The sequence below is a fragment of the Somniosus microcephalus genome, chromosome 15 (assembly GCF_052327205.1).
Source record: "Somniosus microcephalus isolate GS21.2 chromosome 15, FLI_Smic_1.0, whole genome shotgun sequence".
In the NCBI taxonomy this organism is placed as follows: Eukaryota; Metazoa; Chordata; class Chondrichthyes; order Squaliformes; family Somniosidae; genus Somniosus; species Somniosus microcephalus.
This window is the reverse complement of record NC_141001.1, coordinates 35,164,592-35,188,857: the sequence shown is the minus strand read 5'-3', so window position 1 is coordinate 35,188,857 and position 24,266 is coordinate 35,164,592. Positions and strand designations below refer to the sequence as shown.

The 24,266-nt window shown below is 48.6% G+C and overlaps 1 protein-coding gene across 1 annotated transcript in view; it reads left to right on the top strand.

Moving 5' to 3' along the window:
• pnpla2 (patatin-like phospholipase domain containing 2) overlaps positions 1 to 24,266 on the top strand; it is a 90,528-nt gene that overhangs the window by 58,055 nt on the left and 8,207 nt on the right. Inside the window, exons 6-8 of the mRNA XM_086007641.1 lie at positions 11,242 to 11,424; positions 17,836 to 17,968; positions 21,437 to 21,559. Coding sequence (XP_085863767.1) covers positions 11,242 to 11,424; positions 17,836 to 17,968; positions 21,437 to 21,559 — 439 coding nt within the window. The remainder of the gene's footprint in view (positions 1 to 11,241; positions 11,425 to 17,835; positions 17,969 to 21,436; positions 21,560 to 24,266) is intronic.

The window sequence follows — 24,266 nt, the reverse complement described above, 5'->3', positions numbered from 1 at the left end:
TAGCTCTGATGTTCCCATGGTACCAGCCTTGGTTAGGTTGTAGTTGTTTATCAAGAATAGGGAAGTGTGTTCATATAGATTCAGTGGCCAGAGATTTCCACTTCAGCCCTCGCCAGCTCACGATTTTCCATCCATTAAAGTGAGTGGACAGAAAATCAGGGCCTGGCGGACATGAGTGGAAAACCTCTGCCAACTTTTTCCTCCCAAGCATGGTACACTTGCCACGTGTCACGGCTCAAATTACTCATATACTGTATCCAAAAATTTGCATTTGAATGAATCAATACTACCTGCTTCCACCATTGTGAAGGAATAGCCATGATTCAGAGAAATACACGATACTATGAACAGAATTCTGATATTAATACAGAACATACTGGGCTAAAAATTCAGTTTGGGGCGCCAAGCTCGCCTGGGCGCAGGAATTACCGCTGCGCGCGGAGCCACTTGCGCCATCGGGATATTCAGTTTCAGCGCCCCAAGTGGAAGCCGGCCGCTAAACAAGGCTTTCGGCGCCCCGCTTGGGGCGCTGAAACTGAATATCGGCGCGCAAAGTGCCACAGCGCCACCCGCTGCGGCACGGCAGGCTGCGGTACTGCAGGCCTTCCTCCCACTGTTAAGGGGAGGTGCCTGCAACAGCGCGATCCACGCTCGCGAGTGCCGGCAAATGAGCCCGGCACCAAGGAGAAGTGCCGGGCTCTCGGGAAACAGCCGGCAATGCCGCGGGGGGGGGGGGGGGGGTGTGTAGGAGGCCGGGGACGGAGGTGCGGGCAGGCGGCCGCCGAAAAAGCGGCCGGCCGCACCTCCTCCTTAACTCGCGCCACTACCGCCACAGGTAGGCCCCTGTGTACCGGTCGCTATTTGCGGCCAGCGCGGAAGAGGCGGCGGCGACCTAATATGGCGTTCAGGGCGGTAGCGGGGCATTGCGCACACCTATGACGTCATCGGTGGCGGCGCAGCGCTACAGGCTAACGCCGCCATTAGCGCCCCGCTAAATATCGCGGCGGTTGCGGCCAGTGGTGCTAAAGCCTCTGAGTGGCCTCTTTGGGCGCAAACTGGTGGCGCAAGCAACTGAATTTCTAGGCCACTGGGTTTAAAAGACACAAGGCTGTAAACAGAATACAGGCTTCTGAGAAAAGATCAGTTGATAAAGTTGTAAACAAGCTTTGAAATGGGAATTAGTTAAATATTCTAAAACAATGAAAGATTGAAATGGCATTGGCGATTCCGGAGAGTCTATGGTTTGCAACCAACACAATGGAATCACCCAGTTTAAAGTGTTAAAAGCTAACACTGATGCAAACAGAAACTTAGAATATTAAACAACCATATGCCTTCATAATATAACATCAAATAAGTCAGGAAACACGATTAAATATGCAACCAACTGAAGTAAATAAGAAATGCATAAACACTGAGTTAAAGTGTTTTCAATTTACATATAGTAAAAACCATACCAACAAGAAGACTTTGAAGATATGACATCAAATAGATGACACCAAGCAATTGCATTGTTTTTGTGTTGAACGTGGAAAACCACGGCGACACAATGTCTGATGATGGCCCAGAAATTCGGGTCGGGGGCTTCCCGCGGGTGCAAGCCCCCGACCTGCACTTACCTTGTGCGCCGGCAGTTGAGCTGTAGGGCCCTGTGGAATTCCGCTCCGGGGCCTGGTCCAGCTGCCGGCGAGCAGTGCTTGCGTGTCCCAGGGGCGTAGTTAGTGCGATGCGTCCCCTGGGATCACGTGGGCCATGGGCAGCCAATCGGCGCAGGGAAAAGCCCTGTCAAAACGTATAAATACTACGGCCCCAAAATAGTAGTAAACCTTCAAATAAATTTTTAAAAATCATCACACTTTTTAAATAAACTATAAATTACATTAAATAACTATTTTAAACAATAATTTAAATTTTTGAAAAAAATAATTTTATATTCAAACGGGGCTAAAAATAAACTTACCTTGCTTTAAAGTATTTAAAAATAATAAACCTGTGGAAAAAATGTTTTAATTTTAATTAATTGACCACTTACCTTTTAAAATGCAGACCTTACGCCTGGTTTTTACATTTCTAAAATCTAAAGACTTACCCTCACGGAAAAACCTGTAAAAAAAAACGTAAGTTCAAAGCGCACGCGCAGACTCCCACGCGCACGCGTTCCACCTCTGAACCTCTTCGTTCAGAGGAACGGAAGTGCCGGTTTCCCGCGCATGTGCAGTACATGCAAGAAACCGGCACTTCCATCGGGCCCACGCGTGATTACCCCGTGCGTACTCACCCGTGGAGACCCGAATTTCTGGGCCAATAAGAATTACATCAAGGAGATAAATCGATAGTAGCTATTTTATGATACGTATTTGAAACACCTAAACAAGAGACAGAAGTCTAAGAGCAACCGCTGAAATGAGGGTAAAGAATAGAAGCATTCAAACAGAGAGAATGAATAAAACAATTAGCTGACATCAGCAGGGAACATCAAAGAAGAAACCACTGCTAAAAGTGTATAAAATAAGACCTTTTTTAACAGAAGCCAGAACATGCTGAACGGGCAGGGCGTTTCTCAACTTTCCGGAGGCATCTCTGTAAGTTTTTAACTATGAGTCTCGGGAAGTCAGATTGATTTTGGTGGATGTTCTGGATTTAGAAATAAGTAAGAAATAAGAAATGTAACGAAGTAAAGATTTGAGAATAAGGATCTCTGAGAAATAAGAAATGTAAGCTAATTGTATTTTGAATTGTTAAAGTTGCGACTGATTCAACAGACGTTAACTGAATGTCGGCTCTTAAATAAAACTATATGGGGGGAAAATTCAGTTGGTTGCGCCTCCCATTAGCGCCTTAAGAGGTCGCTAACGGGACGCAAACCAACTAGCGCCTGGGCACGGCACTACCCACGCCTCCCACAAAATTCAGTGGGAGGTTAGTGGTGGTGCTAACCGGTAGTGCCCTGCGGCGTTGCGCCGCTGGCGATGATGTCATTGGTGTGCGCAGCGCCCCACTCACGCCCCGGCCATGATCTTCGGGAGCGCCCCCTGACTTACCGCCGGACGCTATGTCCGACGGGGTCAGGGGGGCGTACCTGCGGCCGGGGAGGCGCAATTTAAATGCGAGGGGCGGGGCAGCCATTTTTGTTGCTGTCCACCTGCCGGCCGCCTGCCAGCACCTACCTGCGCTCCCGTCCCAGACCTCCTGAAACGCACCGCCCCCACCCCACGGAGTGCTGGCTGCGCTCCAAGAGCCCGGCACTTCTCTTGAGTGCCGGGCTCTTTTGCCTGCACTCCCGATCCCCGGGGGCACAGCTGGGCCCCAGGTCACGCTGCACAAGGCCCCTCCCCTTTAAGAAGGGGAGGAAGGCCTGCAATACTGCGGCGCGACGTGCCGCAGCGTGTGGTGCTGCGGCACATAACGCCGCAATATTGACTCTCAGCGCCCCAAGAGGGATGCGGGGCGCCTCCAGTAGCGCCCCGCTTCCCTCTTGGGGCGCAACCACTCAATTTCTGGCGCGGGGACGCTAATTTTTCCAGGGCGCATAAAGTAGCGCCCTGGCGCTACTCAATTTTTAGCCCTATATTTTTAGAATTGTCTCAGAGTAATTCTGTATAGACTCAAGAACCCACAAATTCTGTACACTCTTTTGTAAGGAGTTGCAGAATTCTGGGGGCTATTCCGGACCCTCATAATATCCGGAAGGTTACAGCCTAGTTCAACTTATTAAAAGTACTATGCGGAGGACGGTAACATGTTTAGTCGTTCCTTTCCTTTAGGGAGAGATAGCCTGAACCTTTTGTGGTAAACCACTGTTATCGTTCACAACCGTTCACTATTGTTACACTGTTGTTATCACTGTTTACACTGTTGTTATCACTACACAAGGTTACCTCTTGCCACGCACGCTGTTATACCTAGGCATACCTCAGCTGACTCCGCCCATGGCTCCGCCTGCTTGCCCAGGTATAAAGGTGACCGCTTGGCTAGTATTCTTCCTTGTTGGAACCGATCACCCACGAGGGCGGGCTCTGTTATTTAGCCAATAAAAGCCTATAGTTACTATCTTAACTCGTCGCTTTTCATGGAATGAATTGATAGGTATATCAATTTTATTGGCTAAATTTTGAAATGACTGGACTGGAGCAGCCAAACAACCAGCCAAACGGCCAGCTACAACAGCCCCAGCAGCCGACTTGGCTGCGAGCCCTCCGACCGCCGTACCTGGATCTAAATCCACAGGCAGCGAATTCAGCCCTCGACTTCGATCACTGGCTGAGCTGCTTTGAATCCTACCTGGTAGCCTCCGGCGTGCCATCGGAAGCCGACAAACTAAGAGTTCTGACCGCCCAGGTGAGCCCTAAAGTATTTGCACTCATCCGGGACCTTGCTACATACGAGGAGGCCCTCGACCTGCTAAAAGAGCAGTACCGGAGCCCAGTAAATTCGATGTATGCCAGACATCTCCTAAGATCCCGCTCGCAACAGCCAGGAGAGTCTGTAGATGAATTTTTACGGGCGCTACAAACACTCGGCAGGGACTGTGACTTTAAAGCTGTATCGGCTGCACAACATGCTGAAGGAAATATCCGTGATGCCTTCGTGAAAGGTCTTCGGTCCGACTACTCACGTCAAAGACTGCTCGAATCAAAGGACCTCGGCTTGAAAGCAGCTGCAGCCCTCGCTCGCTCCCTGGAAGTGGCCCATCGGGACCTCGAGACGTACTCCGGGTACAGTGCTGCGCGACCCTGGGACTCGTTGATCAAGGCCACAGACGCCAGCAGTGCCTCATGTGAGTCGTGGGGGTGGCCATCTTCTCCGCCATTTTGTCCAACTTCGACCTCGTGGGGATCCGCGTCATGGGCGCTGCCATTTTGTTCGCCGCACTCGGCCGCCATTTTGTCTCCAGACCCGACCACCGCCTCACCTGCCGACTACAGCAGCTCACTCAGCCATACACTGGCCTCCGTCACGCTTGACCAAGCTCTCCCGCATCATCTGTCCAGGTCCATGATGGACATCGAAGTAAACGGCCACGCCACGACCTGCCTGTTCGATAGCGGGAGCACGGAGAGTTTTATTCACCCAGACACGGTGCGCTGCTACTCCCTCACTGTCCGGCCAACGCGCCATCGGATCTCGATGGTGTCGAAGTCCCATTCAACAGACGTCAGCGGCTACTGTGTGGTGACCCTGTCGGTTAGGGGCACGGAATATAAAAACTTTAAACTTCTCGTCCTGCCCCAGCTCTGCGCTGCCGTCCTACTAGGGCTGGATTTCCAATGCCACCTTCGAAGTGTCACTTTGGCATACAGTGGACCCCTCCCCCCACTCACAGTCTACAACCAGCAGTTTTTAAACCGCCCGCCGCGTACCACCTGCGGCCTCTCCACTCTCAAAGTCCCGCCCCCCTCCTTGTTCGCTAACCTCACCCGCGACTGTAAACCCGTCGCTACCAAGAGCAGGCGGTACAGCGCCGGGGACAGAGCTTTTATTAGCTCTGAGGTGCAGCGACTCCTGAAGGAGGGCATCATCGAGGGGAGCACCAGCCCCTGGCGTGCCCAGGTCGTAGTCGTTAAGACCGGCAATAAACACCGCCTGGTCATCGACTACAGCCAAACCATAAACCGGTACACCCAGCTGGACGCATACCCCCTTCCCCGCATATCTGATATGGTCAACCAGATTGCACAGTACCGGGTATTCTCCACCATCGACCATAAGTCGGCCTATCACCAACTCCCTATCCGCCCTGAGGACCGCCAATATACCGCCTTCGAGGCGAATGGCCGCCTCTACCACTTCCTTAGGGTTCCCTTCGGCGTCACCAACGGGGTTTTGGTCTTCCAAAGGGAGATGGACCGGATGGTTGACCAGAACGCGCTGCAGGCCATGTTTCCTTATCTAGATAACGTCACCATCTGCGGCCACGACCAGCAGGACCATGATGTTAATCTGGAGAAATTCCTCCGTACGGCCCAACGGCTGAATCTCACTTACAATAAGGAGAAATGTATGTTCAACACCTCACGCCTTGCCATCCTCGGCTGCGTAGTAGAGAACGGAGTCATCGGCCCCGACCCCGAAAGAATGCGCCCCCTCATGGAGCTTCCCCTTCCCCACTGTCAAAAGGCACTGAAGAGAACCCTGGGGCTCTTCGCTTACTATGCCCAATGGGTGCCCAATTATGCGGACAAAGCCAGACCCCTCATGAAGTCCACCTCCTTCCCCCTGACAGCAGAAGCATGCGCAGCCTTCTCCCTCATAAAAGGAGACATTGCGAAGGCCACAATGCACGCAGTGGATGAGTCCATCCCTTTCCAAGTGGAGAGCGATGCATCCGACTTCGCCCTAGCTGCAACCCTTAACCAGGCGGGGAGACCTGTGGCCTTCTTCTCAAGGACCCTTCAGGGCCCTGAGATCCGACACTCTTCTGTCGAGAAGGAGGCCCAGGCGATTGTGGAAGCGGTACGACGCTGGAGGCATTACCTGGCAGGCAAACGATTTACCCTCCTCACCGATCAGCGTTCGGTTGCTTTTATGTTTAATAACAAGCTGAGGGGCAAAATCAAGAACGACAAGATCTTGAGGTGGAGAATTGAGCTCTCCACCTACGATTACGATATCTTGTACCGGCCTGGTAAACTCAACGAGCCCCCAGATGCTCTATCACGAGGTACATGCGCCAACGCGCAAGTTGATAGACTACGGACCCTCCACAACGACCTCTGCCACCCCGGGGTCACTAGACTTTACCACTTCATCAAGGCCCGCAACCTGCCCTACTCCATCGAGGAGGTCAGGACCATGACCAGGAACTGCCAAGCCTGTGCCGAATGCAAACCGCATTTCTATAGGCTGGACAGAGCAAGCCTGATCAAGGCCACCCGCCCCTTCGAGCGCTTGAGCATCGATTTTAAGGGGCCCCTCCCGTCCTCTGACCGTAATGTGTACTTCCTCAACATTATTGACGAGTACTCCCGCTTCCCCTTTGCCATCCCCTGCCCAGACATGACCAGTACCACGGTCATCAAATGCCTGAACGACCTCTTCGCCTTGTTCGGGTTCCCGAACTATATACATAGCGACCGGGGCTCATCCTTCATGAGCGAGGAACTTCGCCAGTTCCTGCTCGCGAGAGGTAGTGCTGCGAGCAGGACCACCAGCTACAACCCCCGGGGGAACGGCCAGGTGGAAAGAGAGAACGCGACAGTTTGGAAGGCCGTCCTCTTAGCCCTAAAGTCTAAGGGCCTCCCAACCTCTCGCTGGCAGGAAGTCCTCCCGGCAGCGCTCCATTCCATCCGGTCACTGCTTTGTACCGCCATTAACGCCACCCCTCATGAGCAAATGTTTGTTTTCCCCAGGAAGTCGACTACGGGAACCTCGCTACCAACATCGCTGACTTCTCCGGGACCCGTCCTGCTGCGGAAGCACGTGAGGACCCATAAAATGGACCCTCTGGTCGAGAGGGTGAACCTCCTGCACGCCAACCCCCAGTATGCCTATGTGGCATACCAAGACGGGTGGGAGGACACAGTCTCCTTGCGAGACCTCGCACCCTCGGGCACCCCTGAGATACGACCGTTATCCCCCACCACTCCCCCAAATCCAGCTCCTGTAGGCGGCATGCTGGAACCCCAGGAGCCTTCGTCGACCACGCAGACACCAGCATTAACATCGGATACCGCACCATCGCCGCCGCTGCTGCGCCGATCAGAAAGGCTTACGAGGCCTCCTGATAGACTGACATACACGAACTGGTAGTACACTTCACCCCGCCGGACTCAATTTTAAACAAGGGGTGAATGTGGTAAACCACTGTTATCGTTCACAACCGTTCACTATTGTTACACTGTTGTTATCACTGTTTACACTGTTGTTATCACTACACAAGGTTACCTCTTGCCACGCACGCTGTTATACCTAGGCATACCTCAGCTGACTCCGCCCATGGCTCCGCCTGCTTGCCCAGGTATAAAGGTGACCGCTTGGCTAGTATTCTTCCTTGTTGGAACCGATCACCCACGAGGGCGGGCTCTGTTATTTAGCCAATAAAAACCTATAGTTACTATCTTAACTCGTCGCTTTTCATGGAATGAATTGATAGGTATATCACCTTTAGACCCATTTAAGCATCTTATGGAATTCAGCTATCTCTAACTTAAGTTGAAGGTGAACGTCTGGGGAATACGCCTGATCTGGAATAGCCCAAAAGGGCTAGGACTGTAATTACCCCTTCACCATCTCCCTAGAAAGTCTGTTCCATAGATTGGCCACTCGCACTCGAAATATTGTTTCCGCAGTGTAATATATGTAGGTAGAACAACTGAAGGACAGAGACAGCAATTGCTAGTTCATGAGCTTGCTTTACTAGGCCAGAGCGAACTAAGCATGCTCATACTAAACCATGTGACAAACCATGTGATAATACATCACACGCAAATAGTTTTGAGTTTATCCCCCTTCAAGCATAGGCTGTGTCCTTTGGTTCTACTGTTCTGGACAAGGTGAAATAGCTCGTAATATTGTGCTCTTGTAGTTTGTGTTTTTGGGTCCCAGGTGCTGCTGCTGAAACATTTTGGCAAGACAACAATATGTAATCAACCCTATTCCACCAGTATGCTGTCTTACAGTTATTTATATTCTTTTTCTCCACCTCCTGAACCCCAGCCATCTGGCTTTTCCTGGTTTGTACCTCCAGAATATACAATTTTGAGCTTACTCCAAATACTTTTCCTCAAGTCCAACAGGAAAGTCCACTTCCAAATGAAAGCCCTCACTCACTCTCTTTATCTAAGAGTAAAATAATGTGGGATATTCTGCCCCAGGCAAACAAGGAACCCTTTTATTGTTACCAGATAGTATGTAGGAGCTCTATATTGTGTCTCTTTTCACTTCAGAGAACAGATATCATTGGCCATGCCATTCAAGTTTTGTAACAGACTAACCTGCCAAACAGGCTATTCCCAGAAGCAGCAGGACAAGCAGGATATTAAATGAGTTCAAATACAACAGTCTGGAGCTGTTAACAAAGGGTTAAACAGCCAACCCAGTCAGAATAGAAGCTTTTGATAACTTCCTTCCAGTGCTTGGAATAAATATTTTTGAGAGAGATAACAGACTCCTTAATGAACCAGCAAAATACAATCTTTGCAGGATTTATATAGACCACATCCACAGAGCCATGCTTTTCCCCTGTACGGCAAATGAAACTACTGATGCCAAAAATGTGTGGAATCTTTATTGTCATAGATGCTTTGAAGGTCAACCTGACACGTAGGCAATCTACTTGAACATTGACAGCGAAATTGCACAACCTATAATCACAAAGGGATGATGACAAAAGGCATGTAGTAGGTGTTTGGGTTCTTCCAAACATGCACTTGACAGCTAGTCCAAAACATTATTATCTCAAGTTGACTTACTTTGGATCAGGACTAGAGCACCTTCCCCGGTGGCATTTTGTTTTTATTCATGACAGGTTTGGCAATCAAAATGTTTTCATATTAAGAATACATTTGCCCCTTTAAAGTGTTACAGTAGATGTGTTGTCTTTAACCAGTGCATTGGATTTAAAAGGAGGTGTAACTTCCAATTTGAGTGTGGTGTTTTAAAATTAATTTTAAACCAAGGTCCCCTACATCCACCTCCGTAAGTGTCCTCCTCCACCCCACCTTGGCCTTGCTGACGTTGAAACACTTATTTCTGCCTTTGTCGTCTCTAGACTCAATTTACACCAATGCTGTCCTAGCCCCCCTCCCATCTGTTGCCCTCCGTAAACTTCAGTACAGGTAGACTATCCTTTATCCGAAAACCTCGGGACCAGCCGTGTTTCGGTTTTCGGAAAATTTCGGATTTCGGAAGGTATTTTATAAGACTGGGAAATTTGTCGGGGGTGGGGGTCGGCAGGGGGTCGGGGTCGGCGGGGGGGGTCGGGGTCGGCGGGGGTCGGGGTCGGCGGGGGGGTCGGCGGGGGGTTGGGGGTGGGGGTCGGCGGGGGTCGGGGTCGGGGTCGTGCGCACGACTTACGCTGAATGAAAACACTTTCAGTTTTCAGAGGATTTTGGTTTTCGGAAGTGCGGATAAAGGATACACTATCCCTTATCCGAAAGGGTGGGGGGGGTCGGGGGTCGGGGGGGAGAAAAGAATATCGGACAGGCCGCTGCAGCTATCGGACGGGCCGCTGTATTGTTGGGTTCACTCTCCCGGTATACCTCCTTCACACTGCCCGGCTCGGCCTGCAATCTCCTACCCAGGAGGGAACTCAGTGACCCTCTGCCCTGCTCAGCGTAAGTCGTGCGCCACTCTGGTCATGTCGTGCGCACGACTTACGCTGAACGAAAAAACCTTCGGTTTTTAGAGGGTTTCGGTTTTCGGAAGTTCGGATAAAGGGTAGTCTACCTGTATATCCAAAACTCTGCTGCCCATATCCTATCCTGCACCAAATCCTGGTCGCCAATCATCTCTGTCCTCTCAATGGCTCACAATCCCCCAACGCCTCAAATATAAAATTCTTATCCTGTGTTTAGATTCCTCCCTGTCCCTGTAATCTCATCCACCCCTACTTGCCCCATCCCTTCACACACTCATTTTCTCTGACTCTGGCCTCTTGTGTGTGAATTTCCCCTCCCTTCACCCCACCATTGGTGGCCATGCTTTCCATTGCCTAGGCCAAGGCCCCATGCTCTGAAATACCATCCCGATACTCCTCCATTTCTCTCTCCTTATAAGACCCTCCTTTTAAAACCCACCTCTCTGACCATGCTTTTGGCCACCCCTCCTAATGTTTCCTCCTTTGTGTCGGCGTCCATTTTTCCTTATGCCTCTGTGAAGTCCCTTAAAATGTTCTTCTACGTCAAAGGCACTTTATAAATGCAAATTGTTGGCGACGGTGGTGTTGGTCTCGTGCCAAAGCCACATAGAGGGTGGATGAGTCATCTCTGTCTAGGTGAGTTGTTTAATGAGTATTGGACACAAAATACACCCAGGTGTTTGTGCATAAGGTCACACTTTGGTTCATCAACAGCCAGGACTTGCTTATGGGAGCAACCTTCTGTGTTGGGCATCAGAAAAAGTATCTGGTATAAGCCCAAATTGCCGTGTTTCTTTCCTGTAATGTTTCCAGTCACATTGAACATTATATGCAGTGCAGTTAAACAGTAATCAGGATTTGTTTCTTTTCAACCCAAAGAACAGCTTTTGCCACGTGAGAAGAATAAGAAGTAATTATTTATTTTTTCCACCCCCACCATGCAGCTCTGTTGAACCAGCCACGACCTTTGCGCAACCCTTCACCATCAGCTTCGAATGAATGTGATACAGTAGATGATGATGAGGAGGCATTGGAAGCAGTAGAGAGAGGTCAAGTGGGAGTAATAGACATAGTCAAAAAGAATAATGACCAGATCTTGGAACATCTATCACCACGACTTCACCAAGGTGAGCAAACGTCAGCCATGATCTAATTGAATGACGCAACAGGCTTGAGGGGCTGAAAGGCCTACTCCTGTTTCTAAAGCATTGCTCAATGCTTCAGGTAAGGTCACCTGCAGCCTGACTGCTCAATGGGTAAATGTATTTTCTTGACCTGTACACCGTCCCATGGGTGCTGGTTTCTGCAGATGATGTGATTGAATTTTATATTAAGTTTGAGAGTGATGTAGTCCAATCTGAAACTAAGGTCTTCAATCTAAACAGAGGAAACTACAAGTGTATGAGGGACATAGAAACATAGAAGATAGGAGCAGGAGTAGGCCATTCGGCCCTTCGAGCCTGCTCCGCCATTCAATGAGATCATGGCTGATCATCCAAATTCAGTACCCTGTCCCTGCCTTCTCCCCATATCGCTTGATCCCTTTAGCCTTAAGAAATATATCTAACTCCTTCTTGAATATATTTAATGAACTGTCCTCCACCTCCCTCTGTGGTAGAGAATTCCACAGGTTCACCACTCTCTGGGTGAAGAAATTCCTCCTCATTTCAGTCCTAAATGGCTTACCCCTTATCCTTAGACTATGACCCCTGGTTCTGGACTCCCCGGCCATCAGAAACATCCTTCCTGCATCTAGTCTGTCCAGGCCTGACAGAATTTTATAGGTTTCGATGAGATCCCCTCTCAATCTTCTAAACTCCAGTGAGTGTAAGCCCAATCGACACAATCTCTCCTCATACGTCATTCCTGCCATCCCAGGTATCAGCCTGGTGAATCTTCGCTGCACTCCCTCCATGGCAAGAACGTCCTTCCTCAGGTAAGGCGACCAAAACTGCACACAATACTCAAGGTGTGGTCTCACCAAGGCCCTGTACAACTGCAGCAAGACATCCTTGTTCTTGTACTTGAACCCTCTTGCTACGAAGGCCAACATACCATTTGCCTTCTTAACCGCCTGCTGCACCTGCATGCTTATCTTCAGCGACTGGTGTACAAGAACACCCAGGTCTCTTTGCACTTCCCCTTCTCCCAATCTATTGCCATTCAAATAATAATCTGCCTTCCTGTTTTTGCCACCAAAGTGGATAACCTCACATTTATCCACATTATAGTGCATTTGCTATGTTCCTGCCCAATCACCCAACCTGTCCAAATCGTGCTGGAGTTTCACGACATCCTCCTCACAGCATACCCTCCCACCCAGCTTTGTGTCATCTGCAAATTTGGAGATATTACATCCAATTCCCTCGTCCAGATCATTAATATATATTGTGAACAGCTGGGGTCCTAGGACCGATCCTTGCGGTACCCCACTAGTCACTGCCTGCCACTCGGAAAACGACCCGTTTATTCCAACTCTTTGCTTTCTGTCCGCCAACCAGTTCTCTGTCCAAGTCAATACCTTGCCCCCAATCCCATGTGCCTTAATTTTGCACGCTAATCTCTTATGCGGGACCTTATCGAAAGCCTTCTGAAAGTCCAAATACACCACATCCACTGGTTCTCCCTTATCTATTTTACCAGTTACATCCTCAAAAAATTCCAGTAGATTAGTCAAGCATGATTTACCTTTTGTAAATCCATGTTGACTTTGTCCGATCCAGTCACTGCTTTCCAAGTGCTCTGCTATTACATCTTTTATAATGGACTCTAGCATTTTCCCCACTACCGATGTCAAGCTTACCGGTCTATAATTCCCCGCCTTTTCTCTACCACCTTTTTTGAATAGTGGGGTAACATTAGCTACCCGCCAATCCATGGGTACCGTTCCAGAGTCTATCGAGTTCTGGAAGATGACCAGCAATGCATCTACTATTTCTAGGGCCACTTCCTTAAGTACCCTGGGATGTAGATTATCAGGCCCTGGGGATTTATCGGCCTTCAGTCCCATCAATTTTCCTAACACCATTTCCCTACAAATACCGATTTCTTTCAGTTCCACCCTTTCATCAGACCCTATGTTCCCCGACATCTCTGGGAGGTTATTTGTGTCCTCCTTTGTGAAGACAGAACCAAAATATGTATTTAGTTGGTCTGCCATTTCTTTGTTCCCCATTATAAATTCCCCCGATTCTGACTGCAAGGGACCTACGCTTGACTTCACCAATCTTTTTCTCTTCACATATCTATAAAAGCTTTTACAGTCAGTTTTTATGTTCTCTGCAAGCTTACTCTCATATTCTATTTTCCCTTTCTTAATTAATCCCTTTGTCCTCCTTTGTTGAATCCTAAACTGCTCCCAATCCTCAGGATTATTGCTTTTTCTGGCCAATTTATATGCCCTCTCCTTGGATCTTATGCTATCCCTAATTTCCCTTGTGAGGCACGGTTGAGTCACCTTTTTTGTTTTATTTTTATGCCAAACTGGGATGAACAAATTCTGTTGTTCATCCATTCGGTCTTTGAACGTTTGCCATTGCCTATCCACCGTCAACCCTTTGAGTGCCATTCCCCAATCAATCCTACCCAACTCGCTCCTCAGACCATCGTAGTTTCCTTTATTTAAATTGAGGACCCTGGTCTCCATGGTAGTTGGCCATGGTAGATTGGGAGACTTAAAAGGTATGAAGGGCCTTGGTGAGATCACACCTGGAGTACTGTGTACAATTTTGGTCTCCTTACCTAAGGAAGGATATGCTTGCCATGGAGGGAGTGCAACGAAGGTTCACGAGATTGATTCCTGGGATGGCGGGACTGTCGTATGAGGAGAGATTGAGTAGGTTAGGCATGTATTCTCTTGAATTCAGAAGAATGAGAGGGGATCTAATTGAAGCATACAAAATTATTACAGGGCTTGATAGAATGAATGCTGGGAGAATGTTTCTCTTGGCTGGGGAATCTAGAAACAGGGGCCACAGCCTCAGGATAAAGGGTAGGCCATTCAGGACTGAGATGAGAAGAAATTTCTTCACACAGAGGGTGGTGAATCGTTGGAATTCTCTAACCCAGAGGGCTGTGGAGGCTCAGCCATTGGGTATATTCAAAGCAGAAGTTGATAGATTTCTGACTAGTAAGGGCATCAAGGGATATGGCAATAAGGCCGGTGAATGGAGTTGAGGTAGATGATCAGCCATGATCTCATTGAATGGCGGAGCAGGCCGAAGGGCCGAATGGCCTACTCCTGCTCCTATTTCTTACGTTGCTACGGAGCAGCATGTAGATGAGGAAGAGGAAAGGGCCAAGGATAAACAGAGGTGCAGGGGCGTGAAGAGAAACTATTGCTGGAGATGCTCTGGCTATAATTGGATAGGTAAGGGTGGAACCAAGCAAGGGTAGTCTCTTTGAGCTGGAGATTTGTTGGAGTGGAGGATTTTGTGGCCAATCGTGACAAAGGCTGCAGAGTGGTAGAGAAGGATGAGGAGGGATAGTGCACCACAGTCACAGAGGATGTCATTTATGATTACGACTAGGGCCATTTCAGTGCTGTGGTAATGGCGGAAACCTGATTGGAGAAATTCAAATGTGGAGTTGCAGGAAAAATGGGCATGGATTTGGGAGGCGGCATCACGTTCAAGGACTTAGGAGGGGAAAGGGAGGTTGGCGATGGGGAAAGGACAGTGGGGTCGAGGTTGGATTTTTTGAGCGGGGGAGAGGACTGACAGTGGGTGTAACTCTTTTATAACAGCTGTGCAAAAGCAGCTTGCTTTGACTCACCTATTCATTTATAAAATTATTTTCTCATCTCCAGCCACCTGTGGGTAATTGAAACTCAGATTATCTGGTCTATGTGGCTTAATACTACACTAAGCAATCTTTTTGCTCACTGGGCTAACCGGGAGCTCCATATATTTAAATGGATTTATGATTCATGTTGGGCTTTAAAAAGAAATCATAAATCTCACTCCTAATATTTCCCGATGCTGATGACTCTTTTGAATTCTATCAAAATGGATTTAATTTTCTAAACTTGCTAGCTTTTTTTTTTCCTTTGCAATGACTTGGATGTGAAATTCTGCCTCCTCTTGTTGATGAAATCATAATCACCGGCTCACTATTTTCCACCCATTAAATGATTTTCCACCCAATAATGGTTGATGCAAACCAGTTTGTTCTCACTCCAAGGGTTGGATTTTACCAACCTCGGCGGGTCCGTGGCGGGTGACGTCGGCGGCGGGTCCCGGCCTCGCTGCCGGCTCCGGCCCGCTGTCCAAAATGATTTTCCCCCGATTTGACTCGTTAATCCCGCCCAGCGAGTTTCCTGGCCAATTGAAGGAAACGGGTCTGGTGACGTCATTCGATGACGTGTCATCAGCCGGTTTCCTTAAAGGGACATTTGTGCTGTCAGTGTTCCACAGCATTGAGGAGTTGCAAACACTGACAAGCACTGCACAGAGGTGCAGGGCTGCACCCAGGCTCTCCCATGACCCCCCTCCATATGCTTATGGAGGGAGTCACAGCACGCAGGGAGGTTCTCTTCCCTTCCGATGGGCGGAAGAAACCTCCCCAGGAGATCAACACAGCCTGGTTGCACATTGCACAAGAGGGCACACGCAGGGGTGTCGTCAGGAGGACCAGGCTGCAGTGGCACAAACCTTTCAATGATCTCAATAGATCATGAAACGTTACTGCAAAGCCACACTCAACCTCATCCTGCTGTGACTCTCATCACATCCCCATCAATCTGCCTTCCCTTCCCTACCCTACTCCTGCACATCCTTACTCACACCAACTTACCTTGCACCTCCACTCATCCCTCTCTATCTACATTATAACATCCCCATCTCACTAGCTACCCCTCACACTCACCTTCATCCTAGTCCAATCATACCAACTAACAACACACAAGGGTAGGCACTTGTGTGTTTTAGCCAATGTTCATGTGAAGTTTCTGTTAATGTGCTGTCAAGCATTGAAATCTTTACTTTCAACACTTTGCTTTCTTGGACAGATTTGTGTGCACCTTTGGAAGTGGCTTAGTGAGTTGCAGTGAATGGTGAGACATAATGGTATGCGTACCCCCCCCCTCCTGCAATGGTCATGAGTGTGAAACGAATGGCTTGGGCATTGTAGGGATGCTTTATGGTGCTGGTGTGGGGTGATGCCAACCTGGCACATCAGGTGGCAGCCAGAGTGTACAGCGTCAAGTGAAGTAAATCTGGCCATGGTGAGGCCATCCCTGGCCTCCCAGGCAGCAATGTGATCAGGTGCTGATGCCCTCTGTTCTGTGCAGCATCAGTTGATTGCGGAGTTGATTGGTGGTGTTGTTGATGCTGCTGGTGTGCCTGGTGCTGCTGGTGTTGGGGCTGATTGTGGTGGGATTCTGAGGACCAAGCTGAGATACGTTCAAGGGCACCGATGCTGATGTAATAGATGGCAGGTGAAGTTGAGACGACAGAATTGATCTGTCAATGGTGAGAGAGATTGTTCCAATGAGGTGACACTGGATAGAGAGTTTAGTCGAAACACTTGCAACCTGCATAAAGCTCAATCTGTTTTCCAAATGCAGTAAGCAACAGCTTCTGAGCTTGGAAAGTGAACAGATTTCAGATGGGAGCTTTTATAGCACATTTGCAGCTGTCAAGTAATGAGATGATTCCATGGTCATACAACTCCTGACCTGCTTACCTGACGTGATCCCCGAGCAGCGTGGCCCCCTGGGTGACCTCATAATATGTAAAGGTGAGCTCAAAATACTTCTTTAGGGGCTATTAACAAGGTCATAATGACCTGAATTGCCTGCCCGCCGCTGCGTGTCGGAACGGTTCAGTGTTGACAGACCCGACATCTGGGAAAGGTGCGTGGCGGCAGGTTGACAGTGGGGTCCCGACCTGCTGTCAAATAAAACATTTTTCCCACCTGACCCGCCACCAAATGCGCCCGCTGATCCCCTGAAAAATTCCCCCCTATGATGCACCTGTGAGCTATGTCACTAAGATTCTCTCCACCCCTACCCCACAATGTTAATGTCTGAAATTATTGACGTCATTATGTTGGTTCCGGATACTGGAGCATTTTTCCATTTTATTTTGCACCAGTGTTGGCATCTGGTATAACAAAGACCAGAGTTACAAGTCCCTCTTCGCTTCCCCAAAAGTGAGCCTCAACTCCCAGCTTCAGAAGAACATGTGAATTTTCCAATTTCCTACAACTAGCCAGCCATCCTAGTGACCTTTCAGTGCGAGATTGTAAATTTGTTCCAAAATGGGAACAGAATTGTTTTTTTGTGTTCACTGGGAACTAGATAGAAAACAGTCAGATTCAGTTCAATCCGAAATCTTGGAACCACCACAGAGGCTGAGAAGGATCTGAACCCCAGTCTCCTAGACTTCTGTGCCACATGGTTTCTTTCATATCCCTGACTCTTCCTCTCTCATCACATCCCCCCAAAATCCAATTTGGCTTGTGTTTGTACGTGTATTTGTTAATTTGTTTTGATTGCAAGCTGATTGATTTTCTGTAATTGTGTTCTTTTTACTCAGTATTAATTGAAGCCTGTGCTGAACGAAGAAGTTTCGGTGCAGTCTTTACAAACATGCTGCCAGTCCGCGTAGTCTCTGCCATGATGCTTCCATATACCTTGCCCCTGGAATCAGCAGTTTCGTTCACCGTACGGTAAGTTTGCAATTTCTGTTGCGCTGTGTCATCATTAGGACTATTCGCCTTCCTCTGGTGCTGTAACGGAACAGAAATCTTCCAATCAGCTGAAGTTTGGCTGCCTGGTTTGGCTATTATCGACTAAGCCTCTGTGTGGAGCACCTCAGAATAACAGAATGGCAAACATTCAAAGATCGCATGGATGAACTACAGAATTGTTCATCCCAGTTTGGCATAAAAATAAAACAAAAAAGGTGACTCAACCGTGGCTAACAAGGGAAATTAGGGATAGCATAAGATCCAAGGAGAGGACATATAAATTGGCCAGAAAAAGCAGTAAACCTGAGGATTGGGAGCTGTTTAGGATTCAACAAAGGAGGACAAAGGGATTAATTAAGAAAGGGAAAATAGAGTATGAGAGTAAGCTTTCAGGGAACATAAAAACTGACTGTAAAAGCTTCTATAGATATGTGAAAAGGAAAAGATTGGTGAAGTCAAGCGTAGGTCCCTTGCAGTCAGAGTCAGCGGAATTTATAATGGGGAACAAAGAAATGGCAGTCCAATTAAATACATACTTTGGTTCCGGCTTCACAAAGGAGGACACAAATAACCTCCCAGAGATGTCGGGGAACATAGGGTCTAATGAGAGGGAGGAACTGAAAGAAATCAGTATTTGTAGGGAAATGGTGTTAGGGAAATTGACGGGATTGAAGGCCGATAAATCCCCAGGGCCTGATAATCTACATCCTAGGGTACTTATGGAAGTGGCCCTAGAAATAGTAGCTGCATTGCTGGTCATCTTCCAAAATTCTATAGACTCTGGAACTGTACTCATGGATTGGAGGGTAGCTAATGTTACCCCACTGTTCAAAAAAGGTGGTAGAGAGAAAACGGGGAATTAGAGACCGGTAAGCCTGACATCGGTAGTGGGGAAAATGCTAGAGTTCATTATAAAAGATGTAATAGCAGAGCACTTGGGAAACAGTGACAGGATCGGACAAAGCCAACATGGATTTACAAAAGGTAAATCGTGCTTGACTAATCTACTGGAATTTTTTGAGGATGTAACTGTTAAATAGATAAGGGCGAACCAGTGGATGTGGTGTATTTGGTCTTTCAGAAGGCTTTCGATAAGGTCCCGCATAAGAGATTAGCGTATAAAGTTAAGGCACATGGGATTGGGGGCAAGGTATTGACTTGGATAGAGAACTGGTTGGCAGACAGAAAGCAAACAGTTGGAATAAACGGATCTTTTTCCGAGTGGCAGGCAGTGATTAGTGGGGTGCCGCAGGGATCGGTCCTAGGACCGCAGCTATTCACAATATATATTAATGATCTAGACAAGGGAACTAGATGTAATATCGCCAAGTTTGCAGACGACACAAAGCTGGGTGGGCGTGTGTACTGTGAGGAGGATGCCGAGAAACTCCAGTATGATTTGGACAGGTTGGGTGATTGGGCAGAAGCATGGCAGATGCAATATAACGTGCATAAATGCGAGGTTATCCACTTTGGTGTCAAAAACAGGAAGGCAGATTATTTTCTGAATGGCAATAGATTGGGAGAAGGGGAAGTGCAAGGAGACCTGGGTGTCCTTGTGCACCAGTCGTTGAAGGTAATCATGCAGGTGCAGCAGGCGGTTAAGAAGGCAAATGGTATGTTGGCCTTCGTAGCGAGAGGGTTCGAGTACAGGAACAAGGATGTCTTGCTGCAGTTGTACAGGGCCTTGGTGAGACCACACCTTGAGTATTGTGTGCAGTTTTGGTCGCCTTATCTGAGGAAGGATGTTCTTGCCATGGAGGGAGTGCAGCAAAGATTCACCAGGCTGATACCTGGGAAGGCAGGAATGACGTATGAGGAGAGATTGTGTCGATTGGGCTTATACTCGCTGGAGTTTAGAAGAATGAGAGGGGATCTCATTGAAACTTATAACATTCTAACAGGACTAGACAGACTAGATGCAGGAAGGATGTTCCCGATGGCCGGGGAGTCCAGAACCAGGGGTCACAGTCTAAGGATAAGGGATAAGCCATTTAGGACAGAGATGAGGAGGAATTTCTTCACCCAGAGAGTGGTGAACCTGTGGAATTCTCTACCACAGAAGGCAGTAGAGGCCAATTCATTAAAAATATTCAAGAAGGAGTTAGATATATTTCTTAAGGCTAAAGGGATCAAGGGATATGGAGAGAAGGCAGGGACAGGGTACTGAATTTGGATGATCAGCCATGATCTCATTGAATGGTGGAGCAGGCTCGAGGGGCCGAATGGCCTACTCCTGCTCCTATCTTCTATGTATCTATGTAACTGAGATCTATCTCAAGGGAACGTAACATTAATTGACATGGAGCGAAATCCCTGATCCCACTCTCCCAGTGGGGAACAGCATTCGCAGGGCGTGATGGTCAGATAATCAGGGTACAATATTGTAGCTGTGTCTCTGACCCATGCTCCTCTGAAGAATGGCTTCTCCAATGGGGTGTGTGGTTGTGGAATTAGCCCTAGCAAGTCTTGGCTTGCACAGTGCAAGCTGCCACTGTAGCTGTCAGAAGTTATTGGAGCAATCCACAGCAAAGAGCCACCTACCCAGCTGAAGGAGCAGAGATGGAGACGTGTGGATATTTGTTTAGTTTTATTTGTAATGCTTATTTTCTCGTGCAGAGTTCATCTTTCAATATTAGAACTAATTCTGGCATTCAAATAGCTTTATTACTGTATAATTAACTTACTTTTCAGCATTACACTGCATTAGTTGAAAGTTTTTTTAAAAATGGTTGGCTCAGGGAGCCTGGAATTTCCTGGAGTTGCTAACAGTCCAAGGGTTAAGCCGGAAATTGCCCGTCAAAGTTTCTTTCACCTGAAAAAAGAGGAATGTAATAGGAGAACTACAGCATGCTTTTTAAAAAAGTTTTAATTACATTTGTCTACCTGATACTTTTTTGCCTTTAACTTGTTACCTGACAGGGTTTTCATATACAACATTTTTTATAAACTTGCATTTACACAACGCCTTTAACATAGTAAAACATCCCAAGGCTCTTCACAGGAGCGTTAGCAAACCAAAATTGATGAGCTTAGCAGAAAAGGGTCAATAATGTTTAGAACTGTCCAGGGTATATATTTATAAATCGCATGGTGTCATGGTTTATATTTTTGAATCATGTTGATTCAGATCACAAACTCACTCTTTTGTGCTCCAGTATTCTGTATCTATTCCACAAGAAAGTGACTAAGTTGTCGTGAGTATGTTATCGATTCAGAAGTGTTTGGCTGGGACTGGAGTGAGTGGCGTTGTCTGGCATTTCTGGAATATGTATTCTGCAAAGGAGTCCATGGGCCAACAAGTTACCACACAGCATGAGATCAGGGAGTGCTTTATACATGTTGGAAGTTAATATTTTATGACCTACATTGCCCTTACTTTTAAGACTGAAGATGTGCGCACAGGGATTTAATTAATCTTGTCCCTTCATACTTTGTACCTGACAGAATCCTGGAATGGTTGCCTGATCTCCCGGAAGATGTTGACTGGATAAAGGACCAGATTGGCAGTATTTTGTGGTACTTTGTCACGAATGCTAAGGCAAAACTGGGAGATCATCTTTCAGCAAGGTACTGACGGTTGATTAGAGAGTAACCATGCAATGATTGACTGCAGTGTTGGGTATTTAAAGCTTTCCATGTAAAGAAGTACATTTCCATCTGCACAACTTGTCAGTCCTATGTGGACTTCTGCATTTATAAATGGGATTGGGACAGATAACCTTGCATTCTGATTTCCCCCACTCTCTATTCCACCCCAACCCCCGAAGGTGCTGACATTCTTCTTGTGTTGAGTACCTGTTGAACTATTCCATCACGGGGGTTATCACAGCCCCGCTAAATAATGCTGATATCCAACATCCATACGTGGCGTTTGCACCAGGAGTCACTGGATAATGATCAGGACTGGCTGTTGGTGTTTTCGTTCTCTGTTCCTCACAGGAGAGCTGAGGCCAGTTGTAGCACTCGAAGTGGTACCCTGGCTGAGATCAGCTGGCACACTGAACTACATAATGTACGTTCATTCATTTATTTCTGTACTTCTCTGATTTGTTTCCCCACTCCTCATACCTAATGATGCAGCTGTTGGGATTGACCAAGTGTTCCGGTTAAATTGATATAAATTTTGCTGTCTCCCTGTGTCCCCTTTCTGTGGTAATTTGCTTCTTGGTAACCTAGCACACGTTCTCCTTTGCCTTCTTGGCAACCTTTGAGATCAGCTGTAAAACCCCTAGAGGACCCACCCCTCCCCCCAGGCTGACATCAGCTAACTCATCACCGGAAATCAAGCCTGCAACTGTTTTGATCCGCATGGCACAGGATCTCACCAAGTGGTGTATTAATCCACTGAGCTGTATGGGGAGCAGGTGCCCATCCTTTAGTGTAGGTTCTCATAAGTACAGTGTGTTTAATGGTAGCTGGGCCGGGGGGTAGGGTTGGGAGGGATAGGACGAGGGGAGAATGAGCTCATCTTACCCCTGAAGAAGAAAGCTGCAGACTGCAGGAAGATATCAATGGACTGGTCAGGTGGGCAGATTAGCGGCAAATGGAGTTCAATCTGGAGAAGTGTGAGATTGTGGCGGAGACCACATAGGGACAGTAACACAATTCACTATGTTTAGCCAATGTTGTTATCGCTCCACGTTATGTACGGAACTTGGTTGGGTTATCGGGGCAGGGTCCCTTTAAGAGTCGTCGATTGTGTGATGACGTCATAGCCCTGCGACGAGGCCGAGTCCCTCAGTCCCTGCGGAGAGTTAATAAAGCTAATACGCGTTTTTCTTTGCTGCTACGAAAGTCTCGCAGTCTGTTGATTTCCAGCGACTCCTACATTGGTGACCCCGTTTCTCTTTTGGACGTTTCCAAAGACTTTATCCGAGATGGCGACGAACGCCGTTTCAAATTACCGGAGTTTTGGGAACGACAGGCTACCGCTTGGTTCGCCCAGGCCGAGGCTCAGTTTGCACTCCGGGACATCACCGCGGACGACACGAAGTATTATTACGTCGTCTCTGCTCTCAGCAGCTCCACCGCGGCCAGAGTCGTGAGCCTGCTCGAGGACCCCCCGGAGCACCACAAATTTGCGACGCTGAGAACGCACCTCCTTGAGACTTTTGGATTAACTGAACCCGAGCGCGCACACCAGCTTCTCTCTCTACCCGGGCTTGGCGACTCCAAGCCCTCAGAACTGATGGACCACATGTTAACCCTCCTGGGCAAGCACAAGCCGTGCTTCCTCTTCAGGGAACTGTTCCTACAACAGCTGCCAGGGCAGGTACGGTCGGCTTTAGCCAACTCTCATATTGGTGATTTCCGCGACCTGGCCAAGGAGGCCGACAAATTTTTCTCCGCCGGGCAACAGTACTACGCGGCCATGCGGGGCCCTGCCCCCACCGCAAAAGCCCAACGGTGGCAGCCCCCAAACATGTGCTTCTACCACGCGCAGTTCGGCCCCAAAGCTAAGAAGTGCGGGCCCCCGTGCAGCTTTACCACGTCGGGAAATGCGAAGGCCCACTCATTAGCTACCATGGCTGTCGGCCGTTCAGGTAGTCTGTTATTCATTACGGACACTGACTCTGGACATTGTTTCCTCTGCGACACGGGTGCCCAGATGAGCGTCCTGCCCGCGTCAACCATAGACATACAGGGGGGGAACCACGGCCCCGCTCTCGAAGCTGCCAACGGCAGTTCCATCCGTACCTTCGGGAAACGGAGCGTGGTGCTGTGTTTTGGCGGGCAGCGTTTCGCTTGGGACTTTGTTACAGCGAAAGTGTCCACCCCCCTTCTCGGCGCTGACTTCCTCTGCGCCAGTGGCCTTTTGGTGGACATTAGGAACCGACGTCTCGCCCACGCTGAGACTTTCAGTTTGCTCCTGTGTTCGCTCAGTGGTTCCGGCACGACGAAGTTGTCCAGCGCACTCTCGGCCTCCGATGAGTTTTCCCGCCTCCTCGCCGGGTTCCTGGACCTCATGAAGCCCACTTTCTCGTCCGCCGCCACCAAGCACGGGGTAGAACACCACATCCCGACCACCGGTCCGCCTGTCTACGCCCGCGCTCGGCGCCTTGACCCGAGGAAACTCGCTATCGCTAAAGCCGAGTTCGACACGATGGAGCGCCTCGGCATCATTCACCAGTCGTACAGTCCGTGGGCCTTGCCCCTCCACATCGCACCAAAACCAGGCAGCGGTTGGCGCCCGTGTGGCGATTACCGGCGCCTCAACGACACTACGACCCCCGACCGCTACCCAATTCCACACATCCAGGACTTTTCCGCCCGC